This window comes from Triplophysa rosa, linkage group LG20 (genome assembly GCF_024868665.1).
Source record: "Triplophysa rosa linkage group LG20, Trosa_1v2, whole genome shotgun sequence".
Taxonomy (NCBI): Eukaryota; Metazoa; Chordata; class Actinopteri; order Cypriniformes; family Nemacheilidae; genus Triplophysa; species Triplophysa rosa.
The window spans coordinates 6,671,708-6,694,834 of NC_079909.1; the positions used below are offsets into that span (position 1 = coordinate 6,671,708).

General features: G+C 37.4%; 2 protein-coding genes across 2 annotated transcripts; one reads left to right on the top strand and one right to left on the bottom strand.

Moving 5' to 3' along the window:
* Window positions 1–2,812: 2,812 nt before the first annotated feature.
* On the top strand, window positions 2,813–7,062 carry LOC130571630 (uncharacterized). The gene is made up of 3 exons (XM_057362756.1): window positions 2,813–2,879; window positions 5,456–6,665; window positions 6,754–7,062. The coding sequence occupies exons 2-3, from the start codon at window positions 5,685–5,687 to the stop codon at window positions 7,060–7,062; spliced, it is 1,290 nt and encodes a 429-aa protein (XP_057218739.1). The 5' UTR covers window positions 2,813–2,879; window positions 5,456–5,684.
* Window positions 7,063–8,749: 1,687 nt separating this feature from the next.
* On the bottom strand, window positions 8,750–20,214 carry bmp7a (bone morphogenetic protein 7a). Its single transcript, XM_057362058.1, has 7 exons — window positions 19,654–20,214; window positions 14,851–15,043; window positions 11,931–12,073; window positions 11,520–11,729; window positions 11,322–11,398; window positions 11,129–11,239; window positions 8,750–10,324 (listed from the first exon to the last, which is right to left on the bottom strand). The coding sequence occupies exons 1-7, from the start codon at window positions 20,045–20,047 to the stop codon at window positions 10,175–10,177; spliced, it is 1,278 nt and encodes a 425-aa protein (XP_057218041.1). The 5' UTR covers window positions 20,048–20,214; the 3' UTR covers window positions 8,750–10,174.
* Window positions 20,215–23,127: the final 2,913 nt, after the last annotated feature.

Below are 23,127 nucleotides of genomic sequence, written 5' to 3' on the forward strand. Positions count from 1 at the left end.
TGAATGCTTATTTTATTTTTGTTATTAAAAAACAGTTCTGGGGCACCATTGACTATAGTAGGAACAATGACAATGGTAGTCAAAAGTGCCCCAGAACTGTTTGCTTTACATTATTCAAAATATCTTCTTGAACAGAACAAACATTTATAAAGCAATTGTATACTATGGTAGTCAATGGTAGCTTAGATGTGTTTGTTTATAAGCATTCTTCCAAATATGTTTCTCCGTGATAATCAGAACAAAAAAAAATGTATACAGATTTGGAACAACTCTGACAGAATTTGACACAAACTGTTCCTTTAACATGACAATCCTCTTTGACTCTCTACTGATACCTACTGGCGTGAATGCGGCATTACCATATCAGCTATAGTCATTCAGAAAGTCCTTCAAAGAATGATTGAATTTCTTACTGTTCAACAAAAACAAAAAATCACTAACATGGGCGTTCACAGCATGTTCGGCTCCGCCATCAAATCTTTCCATCTTAAATATTTAACCCTCTTACATCATTGTAATTGATATCTCAAACATTTTCGTTACAAAAAGTCATCTTCCCAGTTACTTTAATGTACTTGATTAATCTTATTGTAGGATTTGTAATTGGTATTTTCGTGTGAATCCGCTTGAATTACACTTTTGACCCGCTATCAAAGAAAGAATTCGAAGCAAATAAAATAGGCCTACTCAAAAAATGAAAAAATACATATTTATAATATACAAATAAAATTAATTTCAGTTGGAAAAACTACAAACCTTATAAATGTTTTATTAATTAAAACATTTATTTTAAAGAATCGTCAACGCTTCGCATACCAACGCGCCATCTAGTGGTAAAAGCCGGTACACGTTTTTAATAATCTTAGTTCTACTAATACTGACTAAAATATTTTAATATATTCACAAGTATGATCAATGCAACACAATAATGTGACGGTTCACTAGTTGTACATTTACTTTTAGAAACTGTCACTTGAGTAAGCATTTGACTAAGGAACACCCACATAAAACTCTGTCAAAAGTATGTCTAACACATACAGAGGCATCAGTGTAACCACTGCAACCTGTTAATAGACACACACACATACATAAAAAGAAAACATTAAAATGCAAAACAAATACAATATGCAAATGTAATGATCAAATAAAACTACACCATTGAATAATGGTTGTTTTTCCTGTGCATTCACTGAACACTGGTGACAATATTAAACATGAAGTTGTAAAAATCATGAAGTACGAAGTTGTAAAAATCAGAATGAGGTTAATGTTGCTCTTTGGTTTAGGACTGAAAGTAAACTTCAAATGTCCTTTGGAGACACAACTGTGCAGCTGAGCCTTTGGTCTGTACAAGTGTGTAGGATGCGTGGAAAACATTATCAGCATTAGTTCTTTCTAAATGTCACACACACAGATAGCGCTCTTTATATCCCAGATCTATATGCGTGCAGTGTGTGCGTGTGGTGTTACAGAGTTATATGACTCAAACAGAGAATCTTTGCGACTGTGTGTGTGGGCTTGTGGCCGCAGCGTTTCACTAACGCTTTAAGTGCAAACAAAATAAAGAGCAGATGTGCAGAAGGGTTAACTCTGCCATATTGACATGCCTGGCTCGCGTTTTGGGCCAACGTTGGTGAGAGAATAGAGCTGTTATGCAAACGAGGAAAAACACAACATTGAATCACAACCGTCTTGCTAGTTATACCGTGTATAAATTGCAATCACATTTCAATTTTGAATTATAGGCAGTGTTGGGCAAGTTACTCTGAAAAAGAAATTAATTACTAGTTACTAATTACATATTCAATAGTGTAATTAGATTACTGCACAAATTACTCTCTCCATTACTAATTACTTTCTGTATCCTATATCAACCTTGATTAGTTAAGTGATTCAAAGATATACATGAAACGGCTCCTTTAATTCGTTTTCATTCAAATAAATAATATAAAAATACATCAAGTAGTATTATTAACTGACCAAAGTATTACAAATGTGAGACTTATACATTAAAGCACAGATTTTAAAGTTAGACTTTGAACTTTGATGTCAATTCCACTATTGCACACACATAGAGTAGGCCTACACAAAGTATTTAGTTTAATTACATCAGAAGTAACTGTAATTAAATTACAGAAAAATTGAGTAATCCCTTACTTTACTTTTTTAAGGGGAAAGGAATTAAATTACTGTAACTAGTTACACCCAACACTGATTATAAAGCCTTTTTGACGTGTCCCACAATGTTTGACACAAACTTTACAAAAATCTTAAATCATGTGGTGTTTTTTTTTGAAGGGGGTGTGCAATTAGACTTCTTTGCAAATTTCACTGGCCAGCCAAGAAAACGGTGTAAGAATTCCCCAGAGTGACTGTGAAAGTGGAACCCAAGTCATATGCAGAGACAAGAATATCACAGAGATTTAGGGGCTCTTTCGGGTCAGTGAGAAACCACATAGCAACCACTCTAAATAACCTACCTACCAGCAACATGTTAACAACTATAGGGAATGCCTAAACTGTGTAGTAAATTCCCAAGTTACCACGCAGATGCAGAGAACCCTAGCAACCACATAACAACACCCTGGCAACCATGACGGTGAGTTTTGCATGTGCAGGCACCTATTAAAAATCTAATCGGTGTGACTACACACATCACTTTAATAGTGAACAAATAAATGGCCGCATATGCACTATAAATGATTTTGCAGCGAGCGAGAGAGAGAGAGAGAGAGAGAGAGAGAAAACAAGCTGTCAGACAGTGTTGAGAGGCGTGTGGGAGAGACTGAGAGTGAGTAGGAAGAATAAAAGATAAGAATTTGTCTGCCTGTCAGCATCACAACTTGACGCACTACATTAGATGCTACAAGTGTCTAAAGGTAAGATCATTCTTTAATTTCCTGCACAAAATACTGAAATTTTGCTACTCATAAATGTATCATCAAAGTTAAAAAAGCTGCATTAAATGCAAAACAAATAACGGTTATATTTATATTACACATCAGTATATTTTGTCATTATCACAAATACTTTTGCATGCTTTTGCAATAATTAGCTAATTTATTCAGGAATGTGAATTTTACCATAGGCAGTTTAGTCTTTTACTTGAATGACTTTTATTTTGAAATTTATTTTAAAACACTCTCAGTATAAATACGTCTGTATTATATCTGCATTAGTTAGAGTAACCAAAGCAGTTTAACCAAAGCCAAAAGTTCCTGTTTGAGCATTGCAATGTGTGGTTCACACTGTTTAATGGAAACTTTAGAATGCATTGAATTACATTTGAAGGAAACTGTAGAATTCATCTATTAAAAATCAGTTGAATTGTAGAGGAGAATTCAGCTTTGTGCAAATGTGTATTTTTTCATCATTGGTTCTGTACAAAATGATGACTTTGCATGTAAACAGACATCACCGGTCATGCAGTGAAAGTTTCTCCGGTGTTGATATCTACTAATGTATGTTGCATGTATTTTACAAGCCATCCTCAGATGCCTGTTTGCCTAACTATCATTCAAATAAGCTGTTAAATTCCACAGCTATCTAATTCAAATTTTACTGCCATTACCATCACTGAAGTTCTGTATGTTTATTAAGAAGTAAAAGTGTCATGAAGTAGAATGCATGTGTACATTGACAGATATAAATGCTGTGAGTATTATTAGATTCATTTGACTGAATAGCCGGGGTATTTGAATAGGTAAATACTTACCTTATCTTACACCACATGCAGGGATGTAAACTAGTGGTCATAAAGAGAAACATTCATATAACTTAATGATCGTATGGGATTTGAAAGGTTTTATAAGCCGAATGAGGCAAAAATCTAGCGTGTCTTTGTAAGTTTTCTGGACACTCAATCATGCACTGTTATGATAGATAATCAGTTGCCATAGAAATGGTTTTACACAGGGGGAATTTTAGACTCGAAGCTGGTGTGAGGAAGGTCATCTAAGGCTAAATGGTGCTATAGCACACCAAAAACCCACCAAATTAGCAGAAAGAAGCTTGCAAAGTAGAGTTCACATATTAGGGTTGAAAAAATATGTCATATTTAAATTGCTGTTTTGTTGGACTAACCATTCAAACATTGACCCCCTGAATGCATTATCACACAAATTGAAGTTTTATCAGATATTAATGCCGATGTAGAAATACCCTATTCACAATATGAGTATATTCCGGTAGTCTATTTGATATTAGATAAAGTGATTGGCAGATCAGTTTTTGGCAGCCATCTTGTGGAGTGAAACCAATGTAGAATAGAAAGTTCCAAAAAAACATTCTTTTTACATTTAAATTCATTCATTTGACAGCGCTTTTATCCAAAGTGACTTAAATTTGAGGAAAACAACAAGCGATTCGTCTACACACGGCAAGAAGTGCCAACGTTAAGATGATTTAAGCAACATAGAGAAAGAAGACAAAGATTGTTTTAACATGTAAACCCGTTTTAAAAGAAAAAACCTTAACTAAATAAAATTTCAGGTTACTTTACCTTTGTGTACACTGCAAATAACTAAGCATTTTTGTCTTGTTTTCTAGTAAAAATATCTGAAACTTCTTAGATCAAGATACATTTTCTTGACAAGAAAACCAATATCTAGTCTTGTTGTGTAAAAGAAAATATAGGAATAAGGGAAATTTATGTTTAAAACAAGCAACAAAATATGCCAATGGGGTGAGAAAAATCAACTTGAATTTAGTTTGACTTTTTTCTTAAGTACACATAGTGTTTCACACATAGACTTTCCTAATTCTTATATTTGATTAATATAAAGACTAAATATCTTACATTCTTAAAAAGGGTGCTTTAAAAGGTTCTTCCATGCCATAAAATAACCTTTTGGTTCCATAAAGAACCTTTAAAAACCTTACACTTTAAAAAGGGGTGCTTTAAAAGGTTTTTCGATGCCATAGAAGATAGAAGATTAAAGAACCTTTAACACCTGTATTTTGCACAGATTATTAAAAAGTAAGAAAGAGATGGTTCTTTATGGAACCAAAAATGGTTCTTCCATGGCATCGCTGTGAGGAACCTTTTAAGCACCTTTATTTTAAAGAGTGTTCTGGTCAAGAAAATGTCTCTTGATTTAAGAATGTTAAGATACTTGTACTATAAAATACAAAAAATGCTTAGAATGTCATTTTTTTGCAGTGTAGGTTAAAGTCCAATGACATCAAACTCATATTTCTGTGATATCATATAGCCAACATCTTATAAATCATTATTATAAGCTTACTGTTATGAATCGTGGTGAGGTAAAGATTTTTATGCTCACTGATTTTCTGTGCTGGCTTTTTATTTTTAACCAAAATGTTACAAGCTTTCAAGATTTTCTATGGTTTCCACCATGCATGAACTATTTTAATATTGTGTCATATTGTGTGGCTGTTGCCCAAAGGCGGTTTCACATCATTCTGATTCATGTGTAACCTTTTCTTTTTTCAGAATGTTTTACAGATAAAAATGCTGAAAACCACCCAGTCATCTCCCAGTCAGCATGCCACAACTCTCCTTTGAATCCTGAACCATCTCAACAACTCCACTAAGTGAACTCAATGAAATAAAAACCATGTTTTTTTACCAATCTCTCAATTAATCTCTTACGTCACCATAAGCAAACCTTCACTTCATTAAACATTAAAAAACTTGTATAGATGAAAGTTTTCTTGTCGCCATGGCAAATATGAGTTCCTTTTCCGTTTTGGAGAAACTGGATTCAATGCCAAATTGCAATGAACAGCCACCTGCACCCATTTTCAAAACCCCTTCTCCATTTTGGAATCAGGAATCTGTGTTCAGGAGACCTAGACATGTGCGGGAACCCACACCTGATCCATTGACTCTCTATCCTTACAGATATCCAGACCTCTCTTGTGCTACAGGACTAAATCACATCTACTCATCACTGAATGTGAACTCAATGAATGCTAGCAATAGATATCTAACATCAAAATACCTTGTGAATGACCCAAATATTGGAAGGGGGACTTATTATTGTAGTTACTTAACTTCAGAAGTGGAAGATGGGCTCAGAAATCCGCACCATCCACAAACTGACCCATTTTTAGCTTCATATTACTACAGAGGGGCTGTTCAGGATGTACTGCGAAGAGACGTTCCGAGTGAGGAAATCAACACGGGCTCGCAAAAAAAGAGACCCAGAGAAGAGACGTACTGGTACCACGGACCAGAAAAGAAGAGAATTCTGCACGGCTCTAAAAAGAGACACTATGTGAAAAACAACCAACTTTCAGGTTCTCTACAATATGCAGAATCTAATAAAAATAACCATCACCAGCCCACTTTGAACCCCTCCATGTTTGAACAATCAAAGGATGGTGAAAATCAAACAAGAGAAGAGCTCCCCCTACTGGATGGGAGAGAAGATGCAGAAAAACACCAAAGGAACCAAAGTACTCATTCTGAATCCTCTTCTCCTGTCCTGTGCGTGCTCCATCGTTTTGTTGAGGGTTCATTGGTGGAGCTTGAGGGCGGTCGACTGAAACGTGTGGAGGATTTACGGATGGAAGATTTGGAGCAATGTGCCGAGCAACATCCAGAGCTAAAACTGGAACGCTTCACAGTGTTGAAGATCACGCCATCACGCACACCTGCAGTTTTATTACACGTGGAGATTGAACGTGACCATTCACAGGTTAACACGGAGGACATTCTTAAAATTCTAGATATTTTCTGCATTTATGTTTCATTTTTGGGTGACCTGTCACGTTTTCATTCAGCAGTTGTCTCTGGAGGCGAATGAGGGGTTGCCGTTTTTTGTTTGTGGGCAAGGCTGGTCGTCCTGCAACCCTCGACACACAAGAGAAACCTGCAGACTGCAGTGCCACCAACTGAAGGTGGGAGACGTCTGCTTGGCGCTGACGCGTGACCCCGCCCCCGTGACACAGCCTGCCAATCAGAGCCCAGCTGAGGTGAGCACAGATCACACAGAAGAGAAGAGCACACTACCACAAAAAGACAAATCACGGAAGAGACACTTCACAGCTCCAGAGCTCAGGGAAATTTACAAGGTACACCAGGACACAGATTAAGAAATTGGAGATTCATCACAGTCTAATCAATTCAATAGTTTATTAAAATTACTCACCATTGTTTTATTTTTATGTATTGCAATTGCTGTTGTTATCATACATTACATATGCTATATGTTGTATAATATCTGTGTACATAGTCACCAAAATTGTCATGTTACAGAATACATATGACATATGTGTTCACACAACATGCAACTACCAAAGTACAATAACAACAAAACGGCTCTTTAATAGCATCATGTTTTCACCATAACATTCTGTGTAAGAAATATGTGAGACAATAAAAATGGTCAGGTCATTGCAACACAGTCTCATGGAAATTTGTGACATTGTCACGAACTGTAATTTATTAATTCGTGTCAAGGACACGAATTTCCCCTTTTTTGTGTCAGTCAGCGCTTTTTTTGTGTGTGTGTCAGCCAGCACGACTTTCAATCTTAAGTATTTTAATACGCAATATTAGGGATGCACGATAAATCATCAGCCATATCGGTATCGGACGATAAATAATAAAATTTAGGCCGATAAATTATTAATCATTTTCTGTGGTTAAACCATTTCAGGTGCACGCTGGCAGGTACAGTATGTAGAAAGAGTATTTATGAATGTGTACATTAGGAACAAAAGCATATTGTTTGAATCAGACTGCTGTCTGAATGCTTTCTGTCTGGAGACCTGTTAGACATGTTTCTATTAAGAACACTTTTCTGCTGCTCTGGAAGAACATCTATAATTTGTTAGTTACATAAACATTATACCAGAAAAGTTAAAGAATCTTTAACTAGTGTAAAGTATATTGGTACATAATTTTCAGGGAAAAAATATAACTAATGGTTACCTTGTTTTCTTCAGTGAATGTTTTCAAATAAAAGCACTTGTCCACTTTTAGCCTTTTTTTCAGTCTCAGAAAATGTTATATTGATATTTAGATACTATATATCGGCCAACATATCGGTTATCGGCTTCCAATGTTAACGAATTATCGGTTATCTTTATCAGCCAAAATTTACATATCGGGGCATCCCTATGCAATATCTTTTTGTATAAATATATATCAACGCAATTCAACGCTTTTCAGAGCGATGAGCTTTATAAAAAATCTGCGCGTTTCAGAGAGGCGGAGCAAAGAGTAGATACAAACATGCATGCTATGTGGAAAATACAGCATTTTTTAACCTTAAATCGTTTATACACATTGCATTAAATCTAAAACAAATGATATATTTGTTTTAGCCGTTTCATGATTCCTTTAAAAACTTTAAGGGAGACCTCACATAGGTATTTAAACCACCAAATATTGACATCTGACTTATCAGTATGGTGAAAACCTTTGATTTGTTTTTTCATAAAGTTGGCATTTGCTTGACAATATTTCTTTTTCTGTAAAAATGTGTCAAAAATATTCATTTATGGGGGTGTAATAGAAGTGTTTACTCATTTAATTACTAAAATGTGAAAATCCCTCCCTCTTACATTATAAATATCATGTATCTCTCATTAGAAATAGCTAAATCAGTTGTTTTAAGCGGAAATGTTGCCACAGTTCTTGTGGATTTAGTCTTTTCATGCAATCCCAGACTGAATTATAGGACTCCTTGGTCCTACAATAATCCCAGAAAAAGATGTACGTAAACACCTTCAAGTTTTTTAACAGTACTGTAATGACTGAACATTATTCAGTATACCGTTTTTCTCAGTTTTATTATGAATGTAGACTTGGTTTTGTTATGTTGTACATTACAGGCTACAAACTATTATGAAAAAAGGACAACCTCGATATGTCTTACCCCAACTTCCTGATTCAAAAGAAAACATCAACACAGAAAAAAATCATCATTTCTCAAACCGTTGGTTTTGGCGATGTCTCCGAATTAAAATGGCAAATATGCCGAAAATCGTGTTTGATCAACCATGTAAGACTCTCAATGTCCTGCAACATGTAAAACATCTAAAACAATGTATGGCATATGAATGAATTCCAGTTCTCCACACATCTGGTTTTAAAGTTCATCTATTCCATCAGTGAAGCCTCTTTAATGCACAGCTACAATGTCGTATTGTATCCGTGTTATTAAGAACAGCTGCAAGGTTCACATTTTCATCTGCCAAAATCTATCGCACCTGTTTCTCCTTAGATAGTTTCATTCATTTCATTTTATCATTTCATTTATTCCAAATGTTCAGATCGTAACCGAACGGCCTCCCCTGATACCGCCCACCTGCCCGTTTGGCCAGTCTTCACAGATTTGAACATGGTGAGTGATGACTCTGATCGCAGGTGGACAAAAACTGCAACGCTGACCCTTGAGATGGGGATGTACACACTGTACGAAGGCCAAATGTAAGCGCACACATACATATAACGTTCACACTCACTTTAAAAAGTGATTAACAGATTCACACCAAAACAATTTCCCATGATGCATTGCGGCTGTACAAGCACAGAACAATGAGTTTGACTCTTCTGAACCCACTCAAAGGCCAAATCCAAGCACATGAGGGTTATTTCTTTTTTATTGGCTGTATGGGTGATAACTATAAAAAGAAAACATGTGTTCTTTCATGTATGTGATGGAACCAAAGAGACTCAAAGTGGATTGAGTTTCAGCGGTCTTGTTTAATAGACAAGAGTGCAGAGCATCTGCAAAAGGCTTGGACTCATTTAAATAATTTCCATCTCACACCTTTTGCTGAAATATACTTGAACAAAGCAAGATAGTCATTTCTTATAATCACTTTAATGAACTCTGAACTATAAAACATGTTTTATAATGTGTACAAGTGGCGTTACTAAACAAACCCTTTTTAGGGGCGTGTGTAAATGCTGTGCGTGCTCCCTGAGCAGTCTGCTTTCATGTCTCTGAGGCCTGTTTATTCACTTTAAATCTCCTCGTGTCCTCTTTGATATTCCAAACTTGGTTGTCTGGACACGGACTGAAGCCAGAACGGCGCACAGTTGACTCGGCCGTGGTCAGCTTCCCACAATTCAAGGGGTTTCAACGTTGAATGCTGACAAAGAGGTCCAGTTTTGCTCCATTTAGAGTCTTTGGGCTCTTGAAGATCAAGAAAATCTGTCTATTATCGTTTTCCCGGAAAGAGCAGGAGTGAATTAGTGGCATCCACAGGCACGGACGACCATGTTGCGATACTTTTTCAATATAACGTTGGAGCTGTCATCAAAGTATAAGACGGAGATTCCGTGCAGCTGAGTTGGAGCGCAGCAGGGCTTCGGGACTGTTTCTGGGTTTATGAAATGGACCTAGAAGGAAAAAAGAGAAACATAAACATTAATAATCCTTTTTAACTAAAATCGAAACTAAAATATTAAAATGTTTTACTATTAATATTAAATAACAGTGAGTCAGTGAGTAAATAAATAACAGAACATTTGTCTGCCATGAAAATCATTCACAAAAATGATAACGTCACACATCACTTATGAGATCACTAAGGTTAAAAATGCAACCAAAAATTAACATTCTGTCAATATTTATTCATCCTTGTATACCTGTAGGACTTACTTTCTTCTGAAGAACACAAAAGAAGATATTTTACAGAATATTGTCAACCAAACAACATTGGACCCGGTGACTTCCATTGTATGGACACAAAATATCTTCTTTTGTGTTCCAAAGAAGATCGAGTCATATACAGATTTGAAACAACATTGAATAAATCATGGTGACAGGGTGAATAAATCATGACAGAATTTTTTATTTTTTGGTGAACTTTCCCTTTAAGGCAAAGTGTCTTCTTCATTTGTAAGTAACCTTAGTGAAAAGCATCTGCTACATGAACAAAACGTACCTAAATGTGAAGGGTTTTGTTTATTTTCAATGTTCCTTTTTTCAGCTTGACAGCTCACTACAAACTGTCAAACTGCATCACGAATAAAAAGTTTTACTTTGTGTTCCGCACGTAAAATAACAGCATATTATGGGTTTATACTAACAAGAGGGTGAGTGTGAACCTTTTCGTTTTTTATTGTGTATGAATATATCACACAGAGTTTCCCCAAAAATAAACAGTTAGCCCAAACTGTCTGCACCTTCTGATGACTCACCAGTGTCTGTACGATAGCGTGATTTGTGGCGTTCATATACGAGTTGAGGGGGAAAACACATTCTCCTTCACAATAGTATGCGGCGTAACCCTCTGGTGCGATGATCCAGTCCTGCAAACACAAGCGAGTGAGAGCAGAAAGATTTATAGAGGAGATCCAATAAAAGGTGAAAACAGAAAGTTCATCACCGTACCTGCCATCCCAAGTCTCTGAAACTGACATAGAGTTCACGCTTCTTGCAGCCCTGTTTGGGGTCCACGCTGGCACCCTCTGCAGGAGATGAGAGGAATATATTGTATGTTAATAAACAGCGTGCTTATATATATGTTAATAAAAAACGTTCTATCAGCGTTTATTGAGATGTAATATCATATAAAAGATGAACTCATACCCATGGCTGTCTTAAGGGTCACCTGGCTGGGTGCAGAACCAGCTTTGTGGTTTTTGGAGCGGTTGTGACCCCTCTGTTTGTTCCCAGACGCCGAGCGTACACCACGAAAGTGAACTCCTGGCGCTTTTAAGAACGCCACCATGAACGGCTGTTTGTTCTGAGGTCCGCTCTTGCCCACCAGTCCCACTCTTCTAGGGTTCACACTTTCGCCTACAGGGGGCAGTAATGAGTTCAATGGTGATTTTAAAATAAATCTTTTCATCTTCACATGCCTGAAGCTTTTATAAAACATGAAATAGTTGTTGTTATATTTCAATTTTCATGGACCGTTATGTATGTGACAGTATTTTTTGAACTGTAAGGTTTAATATTTCATATTGTTTTTTACATCTGATGTTTGAAGACACTCACCGTGTGTGGACTCCAGAGAGATCTGCAGGCCTAGATTCTGACCCGGGTTTATAACCCAGTGGTTACTGGTGACTGTGAGGTCAAATACCAGCCACCCCTCTTCTGCCGCCCATACCACCTTAGAGTCCAACAGGTACAGCTCCCTACACAAGGTCAGAAGAGGTCACATATGGGTCAGTAGAAGTCGAAAATTCTGTAGTTTACACTTTTTTGGCTGATAAAGGATGATGACAAAATCAATGAGCAATATTTACTGTTAAAAGACAATTTTATTTACAAATTGAGGGTATTGCCACAATGTTACACAACGGTTGCTTACTGGCCCAAATGAAAAGAAACAATCCCCAAGTCTCTCATTCAACAGAGTCTCTGAGATTTTTTCATCCGCCAGGTAACAATCAAAAGTCCTAAGATTGCTTAGAAAAGAAATCAGCATCGTCATTGTCCATTTGCAGCACAAGGTTTTCGAATCCCTAACACCTTCTAAATGATGAAAAGGTTTTTGGTTCTCCAAAAAAACATTCACTCAAAAGGTTCTTATAAGAAACCTTTAGGTTCTTTTTGGAACCATTCAGCCAAAAATGGTTCTTCAATGACATTGTGAAGCACCTTTATGTAAGTGTATTAATAACATGAAATGTCAAGAAGATAAACCACAATGCCACCTACAGTACACTCCAGTGTGGTTAGAAATGTAATACACCATCCGCACACAAGCCGTATAATTTATTAGCATCGTGATCTCTTCGTGAGGTCTTTCTTTGTAGACAAATTCTTTGCATAAATTCGCCAGAACATGTTCTCCTCAAGAAATGGGCTTTATTCCATGAGTTTCAAGTCACAAACGTCTGCTCGAGTTCCACAAGCGTCAACACGTTCTCAAGACGCCATCAAAGTTCTCTTTTATTAAACGCGATGTGTCATAAAAGAGATCTGATAAAAGACCTCCGGTGATGAAATCAGGGGGCTTCTGGATGGATCTCTTGAACAATGACTTGGCTTACAGGTAGAATTTCAAACCTCGGGGGCAACGAGAGACGGGCTCTTTATTTTCCTCCTGTCTGGTCGCCGTGCTGTCTGTGAGCATCAAGGGGGCAAAGCGTCTCTGCATGACAATGGAGAAGGTGCAGGAAGGATGATTCACAACGGGTGGTCTTCACAGGGAATGTGAGAACCGGGGGTGGATGATGCTTGTGACAAGGGAGAACACGAGAGTCGGTCTGTCTAAGCATGTATCACCTGGAGGACTTCTTTAGGTGGGAGACACGTTATGGACAGGAGCAGAAACATTCCAAAGAGAGGTGTGATACAGCGGCGGTTCTCAACCGGTGGGTCAAGACTTGTCAATGGCTTCTGACAGCGGTGACAAGTAATGCTAAATGCAGATAAATGCATAAGCTAAGTATCTGAAAACTGAGCGTCCAAATCAAACCCTTAGATGAAAACTACATCAAGTAACTAACTATAGACGAATATTTGCTTCCTCCTGCAAATTGAGAACCACTGTGTTAAGTAAAGGCTCATATGAGAGAGAGTGAGTGAAATCGAGTCGGATGGAGGGCCGTTACTCCAAATGTCCGGGACGGCAGTTCCTCCCCTTCGCCAAGGACTCTGTATCTCAATAATTGACAGTAATGGCTTTGTAATGGCCGCCGCTCTCTTTGCCTGTTAGCAGCCACACCGTAAATCACCTGGAGGAATTCAGTGGGAGCCCTGGCACTAGACACGTACCGCTGGGCAGGCAAATCTGTATGTGTGTTCATCCCTCCCACATTTAGACTTTAAAAAGTGTGGGTGGTGGCATATGTTTCATCTCAGACGTTTCACTGTGTTTTATGATGCCTAGAGGCCAGTGTTGGGTGTAACTAGTTACTAAGTAATTAGTTACTGTAATTTAATTCCTTTTCCCTTGAAAAAGTGAAGTACGGGATTACTCTTATTTTTTTCTGTAATTGAATTAGTTACGTCTGATGTAATTGAACTAAATACTGTGTAATATATTCAATAGTGGAAATGACATCAAAATGATAAGTCTAACTTTGAAATGTACGCTTCAATGTATCCTTCTCACATTTGTATCCTTTGGTCAGTTAATAAGAATAATTCATGCTATTTATTATTTATTTGAATGAATTAAAAGAGCCGTTTCATGTCTATCCTTGAATCAATTCTAATCAAGGTTGATGTAGGATATAGAAAGTAATTAGTAACAAGTAATTAAATACTTTTTAGAGAGAGTAATTTGTACAGTAATCTAATTACACTATTGAATATGTCATTAGTAACTAGTAATTGATTACTTTTTCAGAGTAACTTACCCAACACTGCTAGAGGCCCTTCCATACAACAAAAAACCCAGGGATGTGAACATACCTAAGCCGTGAATTAGCTTTTACATATTCCCAAAAATGATATGCTTGATGAAGAATCAAATTAAAGGCCGTATACAAAAGATGCGCATATAAATATAAAATGGATTTACGTATATATGAGATGTGTGGTTTTTTTCTATGTTGGTAGATGCACAGAAATTACACAGAAGTCGAATTGTAAAAGCAATTCTATTTTCATTAACAAAGTGTTAAACGCTCTCTCATTTGTAAGTCGCTTCGGATGAAGCGCCTGCTGGATAATAAAATGAAAACGTAATGTAAGTTTTACTGCTGTAATCTAACGTATTTCCAAGTTTAAAGTAGTTGTAAAAGGTCAAATATAAGAAAGACTTAAAGATGTTATTTAAGGGGAAAAGCGAGTCACAAGATTTGGCATAAAGAAGAATGCAAACGGTTTATAAAGAATAATGTATACTGATGTGCACAATAAGACCAAAAACAGCAATGTTGACCTAGAACCCAACATCCTTAAACACAGAACAAACAGCCAGAAAAAGTATTATCATACAGGTTAATATGTGACATACCTTTTGGGCTTCTGTTGGAGCACCTGGAACACACTGACTCTAAATGTCTCGTTTTCATACCGCTCGTGTACAAAATCCTTGTAGATACGAAATTCTGCGGCAGTCACGGTTTCTCCTGGCGGGATGCGCGAGAGGTCAAAGCGAAACTCTCTGCGATGCTGATGGTACAGGCGGAGGTCATCATCTGCTTCCACTGCAAACAAGAGCCAGAAGAATCGGTTATATGTCCATCTGTAGCAATTTGAAAAAACTAAACCAGGTAAACTACCTGTCCGTACACTTCCTGTCTGTGCACATTTAAGGAACTTAAATAAACAGTCGGCTTGGTCTAAATGTGAACTACAGGCGTTTGTCCCATTTGACTTCACAGCGTGGCTTCCAACCAATGAGCGCACACGATCTGACCACAACATAAGTCAACGTAGCCCAACTTCATTCTTTCAGAACACTCTGAGGTCACACCGAGCGCTAACGCTTGATTGCCTCGCCCACATCACTGTGTCCAAAAAAGAAATGTTTGCTTCCATAAGCCAGTGATTGATCTGAGCCTTGGGGACCCCGAGGACTCGAGCTGGGGGAAAACCACAGGCCCTGCACCCTCCCACCATAGACTTCAATCACACACATGTGCCAACCACAAGAAAAGATCTGGTAAAGGACCGGCCCGGAAACCAGCGGTGCCCCACTTACATATATACTCCATGGATACATAAGCACGTTCAGATGGGGACTCATATTGAGACGCTAACCTCCCAATGCTAACGTGAGTGACGTGTTAACTGCTGTAATTTCATCTCATTTTGGATATGGAAGGAAGGATAAATATTTTGCAACCGGGGGTCCAGAATTTGGATAATAAAATGACAAAGCGGTAAATTTGACAAATACTCAAGTTGCTATTTATGATGTAATATGATTCATATTTAACATCTCATGATAACTATACTTATGTTTGTATGCAAAAAGAAAAAACTTAGATCTCATTAGTTGAACCAAAGTGAAGTGAGTGAAAAAGAAAAACTAGGTGCATTCACACTGTCACTGTATTGAAACTGAATTCAGTTCACTTCCGTTGTGATAGAGTTTCAGTCCACTTTTATTCCCAGACCTTTTAAAACCTGGTCAAGTTAAATATAGAATGGTTGATTTTATATACTGTACATATTTTTGTCTCGAAAAAACTGGGATGTGAGTCCTCCTCATGAGCAATGAAATGCTTTTTATCCTCTTGTAAGTTTAGCATTTGTGTCAGTGTGAATCCACACCCATAAACAGCAAAGAAGGCTAAAAAACAGTCATAGTGATTTCATAATGAAGTCTTGGCTGACGCTAATTTAACCCCCATATTGTTTCCACCCAGCCCTAACCCAGCTGAGTCAGTCCTCAGAGTTTCCAGTCTGATGGTGGCATTGGCTGACCATTTCCTGAAGGTTTCCAACATGCTGTTTTTACAACGCTAACCAATCCAATCACATTTGAGTACCACCCCTCCCCCAATTCTTAGGTTTTAGTGCTGTGTATGACCTCCCGCAGGTATCGGTCAAATTCTTTTTTTTTCATGCACATCCTGTCTGAGTTCATGACATCATGTTCGAGAGAACGGCTACGTGTTTGAATCTTTTCCAGCATCTTTCAAGTTCGTGGTTATTGCAGGAATTTCTTTAACTGTGTGCAGTTGTTTGTTTGGCCGCAATTAAACAGTGGAAAGAAAAACAGCAGGATTTTATAATGGCAATAATTGCTTGTGAGGATTTGATGTGTTTATGTGATGCAAAAAGCATATGTATGTTGTTCCACTTGATCTGAAAACAAGTATGCTTCCAAAAACCCTTTGCAAAACAAACATTTCAAGCAAGTCAAACAATCAAAGACTTTTTTTGTCTTAGGGTATAGTCACTGGTTCGTGCCCTTTACATCTATGGCAAATGCAAATCCTCCCCATAATGCCTCTATTCTAGGATGAATGCTAAACGTCAGACATGAACGAGTTGCTTTCTGAGAGGGACGACAAACTAATTGAGGACTAATTGGATTTTGGAAGCAAAAATGCAGAGGAGCTGCTTACTTTCCTCAAAATCAGCTTATCGGCATAAACAGGTGGGTTTGTTCTGTGTGCTTTTACATTGAGAGCTGAAGAGGAATTCGGATTAACAATTCACACAAGGGATCACTGTTTATGTTAAATGTAAACTTATTAACTGTCTGTAAAGGACAAATCACAACGGGAATCAACATTATTGGAGACGAGATGCTTAACAGTCAAAATCCTCAAGGGAATATTAATGATCAACTTCATCAACTTTTTTAGTGAACATCTGGTTCTTAGGAGAACATTATTCGAGCATCAGTATATCTTTGTGAGACATGCAAATGGAAAATGGGAGTCAGGTTATTTCTACCATGAGCTGCTCTATGAGGTCACAGCCAGACTTATGGAAAATGTGTTTGTCTTGTATATTTTCTCAGCAAAATATATGTTACAGCGTGGTTTGTTTCATAAGACAAACTCTATGCAAATTAAAACAAGCTCATTTTAACCAAGACAACCTTTGTTGTTGGCTTGACAAAACCAAAACCTAAAAGCTGTTTCGTATTAAAGTCAGATTTTAAAGGTCATAGGGCTTAAAAACAGACAGAGCGACACATAAAAACATGATCAAAAGCAGTTGACCAAAAACCGAATAACAGCTTTTGGGTAAAAAATGATGTGATCAATAAGTATCAACATATCACATTACTTCAAAGACAAAAATTTATTCTTTCGCTGTCCTTCCTAAACCTCAGCTGTCCAAATTCGCAGTTTGTCTGCAAATGGAAAAAACACTGTACTTTTGAAATGATCAAATACATTTACAATTACGCATTTGGCAGACGCTTTTATCCAAAGCGACTTACATTGCATTGTACTACACATTTTGTTTCTGACTATATGCAATCCCCTGGGATCGAAGCACTGACTTTGGCATTACAGCGCCATGCTCTTACCACTGAGGAAAGCCGTGTTGTCAAAGTTGACATGCACTTTTTAATACTTTTTATTAGTTAGCTATTTGCAAAACCCAGTGACAAACATAAAGGGTGACTAATAATAATGATTTATGGTAAAAAAAATCACGAAATATGGAGATACAAGGTTTCAGAAGGACAGCAGCGATTTGAATTGACTTGCCAATTTTTTTAAACCCGAAAATTTAAGGAAGCAAAAAATATTTTCTTAAATAAAATGTCTTAAATAGACTCATTGCAGGTGGTAGATCACAGTGGTAAAGCGATGCTTTACAGTCCCAGCAGGGAATGTCAGACCACAGGAGTCTGCCACTTCCTCTATAACTTCTTGCTTTGAACTGTAAATTCATCCAAATGACATAAAATGTGACACAATATGAGACCGCCTAACTTTAACTCTGAAGTCATGGTGAATCAGTTGTTCGGTGTGGTCTCCAACATCCACGACGGGCACGTCACCAAAGACACACAACTCAACAGAGAGGAAATGACCCTGCCAGTCATATGCTACACCAACCCCATCGCCCCCTCCATCACACAGATTCCAAACACATAAGTCTACTCTCTCATAAAATGTGGTAAAACACCCAAAAGGTCAGCCAGCACATCAATTACCTTCTGTTATTAAATACAACATTGCTTCAACAACAGCTGTCATTAGCACTAAAGGGTTTTGATGCCGAATGGGAACTCCCTGAGTTGCTGCTAATCCAGAAAAGTGTAAGTGTAGTCTGTAGTTCAAGATCCAAGGAAAACAAAGACAGAAACTGGGTATCATAAATACAATAACATTCAAAAAGATCCCGGCCACCATCTGGGCTTTCAAAAATAACTCACGAACCTGTTTGCATTAACTGCATAAAGCTTCATCTTTCAAAGAGTAACTGAACACACACCGAGCCACAATTTTACACTTTCGGGCACACTAAAAGGTCGGGTGAAAGCAAGAGTGTTTGGATGATGTATGTGACCCTCCCCATCTCTTGCCCTTAGCACGGTTCAGAAATTCCTCCTTAAATCCAAGTCATGCGAAACAAAGCCCCATTAAAGCCTGTCTCAGAGCTTTGAAGGGTTTCTGTGAAAATCTCATACGTGGTTGCTGTCTTTACATTTCACACTGCTCGACAATTCAATTAAGGGAAGATGGGAAAAATCCAGTCTCACAATCTGAGGTGTGCACTTTACTCACTGTGGTCGAAATAACTTAAATACACTGATTTATGCCATAAAATAGTTGTCAAAAGTTTTATTAATCCTAAATATTAAATTTGTCTTCATTTTTGTCTTTCATGAATGTTAAGCAAAACATATTTTCAATAAAATTACAGATTTTTCTTAAAAGGGTGTTTTGTTAAACATGTTTCACTTCCATTCAGAGACATGGATCTTTTTAGCTATTCAGTTAAAAGAGATTTAAAGATATATATGAATAATTTAAACGATCTATAGCAACATTAAGTGTCTAAAAATGTAAATAAAATCATTTTTAAATAAATTTGCATAACCAGTTGTTTCTGATGCCAAACGAATAAATCACATAAAAATCAATAAACACAACCCTAATGAAACTAAAACTTAAATAAAATAAATAAATAATGAATTAATTATAATTCGAGATAAAAATCATAGTTAAATATACTTAGAAACCAAACATTTCACTATCCACAGATTTGTATGTAGCCTAATATTAGTATATTATCAAATTATGATAGAATATAGCCTACATTAGTCATCCATCAGCATTACTTCTTAAATGATTTGTTTTAATTAGCCTATTGGGAATAATAAGATGCTCACCCATATTGACAAAACTCATCACCATGTCCGCGTCATTTAGGAAACGGCTGTCCTGCTGGCTCACCATCGGTGGTCCCGGGGTCGTGTAAACCGGTTCATAGGAGTCCACATAGCCGCTGCGCTGATCTCTATCCTCCAGGATGGCGTTGTACAGATCCAGCATGTACATGGGAGCTGCGGTGTGTCTCTCGTGAAGGAGCGGCCGGGGTCGATGAGGCAGCCCGAGGATGGAGAGGATCTCGCGCTGCATCTCTCTGCGCTCCTGACTCTTGAGCCGCCGCTGGATGAAACTGGACTGAATGTCATTATCCAGAGTGAAGTTTGCACTCATTGCATCTGCGACGATACTCCATACACACGTCAACATAAAAGCACTAAACAGCTGCTGAGTCATTTTTAATCATTTGTTGTAACGACAAAAAAACCAAAAGTTGACTCGTATTCCCAGCGTTGCTTATTGATTTGATCATATCATTGTGTTGATCTTTTAATATAGGTCTAGTGATTTTGTTCAATAGTCCAGTCCGGAGAAAGATCTAGTCCAGCCCGGAGAAAGATCTAGTCCAGCATCGTTCATGATATTGGGAGGATGGTCTCGAGCTGCTCCTGTCTTAACGCTTTAAATAGCGCGCTGAAGGGAGTGGGTGGGGCGCGCGCACACATTGGGCTGGTAAAACAGCAATGAGGGACTACTTTAGAGAACACAAAGGCTAGACTAATTGCTATAGAGATAAGTATGTTTTGTCGTATGTTTTTCGTACCCCTCTATTATACTTTTTAGTGCTCTATTCCTGGCCAAATATATGCGCAGTAGTTCAATAATGTTTAATAAATATTTTTTATCAGCAAGAACATGAAGTGCACTTGCAAAGATACTTTTGTATCTTTGTACTTTGTATCTTTGTATACTTATGTATTTCTTCGAACGTGTTTCACAGTCTTGCATTGTTGCAGCTTTTCAATAAATGCATATTAAAATGGAGACAAAGACAAAGAGGAAAATATGAAATATATAGTATACATGGTATTCACTATAACACTGATTTAACAAAAATTAAATGGAAAGTGTTTTTACGGTATTCAGGATTCAATGGTTTTACTCATACCAAAAATGCTAACATAGAAATCTGAGAATAATCCTATAGGTTGCATACATGGGTTGTATGTAAAATTATACAATTAAATTATAAACTGATTAGCATTGTATATAGACTATACTGTACTAGCCTTCTGTAGTAAGTTGAAAACATCCCATTACATTTATTTTGTTGCATTAAATGTAACAATACTTTGAAATATGCAACTTTCTAATGTAAATGAAGCAGTTACCTGTAAACCTTGGTTTTGGGTTTTCCCACAAATGTGACCATTGATTGACATGTTAACGTGTCCTATGAGATTGATTTGTCTGAATCGGTCCTAATAATAATACAAAAAATCCTTTAATCATTCTAAATATCAAACATGCTGGTTACTTGATAACTTGCATATAGTTATCAACTATTTTTTGGTGAATCCTTTTTTTCGGGTTAATCAATTCTGATTCATCTTAAATGAGGTCCTTACAAAAATGTATACATGGTATCCATAGCCAAACTAGGTAACTGCAGAGTCTTGGTATATTAGCTAGGCATACCCTTTCCTTGAAGACATTATGTAAAATACAAATTATTATGATATAACTATGTTATTTTGTCAAAATTGTGTGTTCATTTGTATTACGACCCTATAGCATCTCCAATATTGCCTTGACAGAGCTGTTTCTTGCTTTAGTCACAACAGAATTGCACTTTATATGGTTAATAATTGCAACCCAATGACAGTCTTATCCATCTGAGCACACAATTTCCATGTTACCGTGATCAATAAAACACCCAGCACTTCCTTGACCTCAGCCTAGTTTTGCCTCCATGGATTAGCATGTTGCACAGCTCGCCTGGCCTAATCTCTGACTGATTAGAGAGCAAACATAAGACGAGTCTTGACAAAACCCTGCTGCTTGTTACGTGGCAATGGAGATTCTGAAAGACAAGATAACAGCCCAAGTATGCTGACCTGCCATGCCGATGACCACCCGCTGTGGTTAGAGCCCCTGTTCCCCGTGCCACACGGATGGACAGCAGCCTGGAGACTCCAGTCTGGCCAGCACCACCCTCCTGCTGTGCTTCCAGCCTGTATGCAGCAGTCGGTCTGGACCCAAAGGTCAAACAAGTCCCACACCCTGGTTAGCTCATACTAACATGTAGACATCTACTCCTGTCCATGCTGAAAGGCACCAATGATCTCACCAGGAACTCTCGGCTGGTCTTTCCCAGACTTTCTTCCTCTGCAGACGTCTGTGATTGTCTGTTAGTAAAGACTGTATCTTTACAAAAACCATCTCTCCTTTTTGAGGTCATATGTGTACCCGAACTAGAAGGATCTGCTATATGTTTGTTTAATGCAAGTTGACAGCAAATCATTACGCTTCTTGGTTTCTTGATAAGAATAACAAGACATCATTTTGCAACTTTTATGACCTCAAGATTTAAAATAGATTACAGTCTGTTTGACATAAAAGGTTGCATTTAATAGATTTGTCATCTATTTTAATGCTTTAAAGCAATAATACTTTCTTTTCAGTCACTTTTTTCTTGTTCAGCATTTTAGCCCCAGGATGTTCAAGAGCTCGCTCAAACAAAGCTGACAACAAGCAACATTAAGATAATCTCCCAAACCTGTATGAAGAAGCCACTTAAACAAACCAATTTTCACGTGGGATCTCCCAAACAAGATCTTGCAACAAAGCAAAACATGCCCTGAGGAACCAGCCACTACTCTAACCAGCTTTTAAAACCTATTAGGAAAGAATGGATACTATTTAACATTTAACCCTGGTCTTTGGATCAAAGTTTCTGCAAAAGAGAAACTGTTGCTTGATGCCACACGAAGCTTGTCACAATACTTATCTGATTTGACATCAGATTTCCAAGAAAATTACATTATAATACATTATTATAAAATACACGTTTTGTCCAACATTCTATTTTAAATGAATCAATATACACGTTTTGGAATGAAGCCACTGTAACTGCAACACTTCACACATTTTGAGGAATGTTTTGGACAAGAAAGACTTGGGGGATGGGATGCTTTTAATATCAGATGTTGATGGGAGATAATCCCACGACTGGTAATTCACGATTTTAAGTGTCTTTGTACTGAAACAAAGAGTAGGGAGCCGCCCTTATGTGCTGACAACATTCGGCAATTTTATAAACCCGAGTTGCAAAACACAAGACATGTGCTAATGTAATCACACAAATAGGTGCGAATGAGCGTGCCAGCTCGTGCGTCTATGATCAAGATCACGTGGCCAACCAATGAAATAAAATAATGAAATTAAATTAATAATTGTAAAAACGTTTTCTCCAAAATGATCAATAAAAAGTCTGAAATCTGGACCGTGAAATTATAGACGCCCTTAAAATATTA

Bases quoted from the DNA above. Each gene is read 5' to 3' on its own strand.
- LOC130571630 (XM_057362756.1), top strand. From the start codon at position 5,685: ATGGCAAATATGAGTTCCTTTTCCGTTTTGGAGAAACTGGATTCAATG. The intron at 6,666-6,753 runs GTTAACACGGAG...TTCATTCAGCAG, and splicing joins TTGAACGTGACCATTCACAG to TTGTCTCTGGAGGCGAATGA.
- bmp7a (XM_057362058.1), bottom strand. From the start codon at position 20,047: ATGACTCAGCAGCTGTTTAGTGCTTTTATGTTGACGTGTGTATGGAGT. The intron at 12,074-14,850 runs GTATGTCACATA...GACCTTGTGTAG, and splicing joins CTCCAACAGAAGCCCAAAAG to GGAGCTGTACCTGTTGGACT. The intron at 10,325-11,128 runs GTGAGTCATCAG...TTTTCCTTCTAG, and splicing joins ACGCTATCGTACAGACACTG to GTCCATTTCATAAACCCAGA.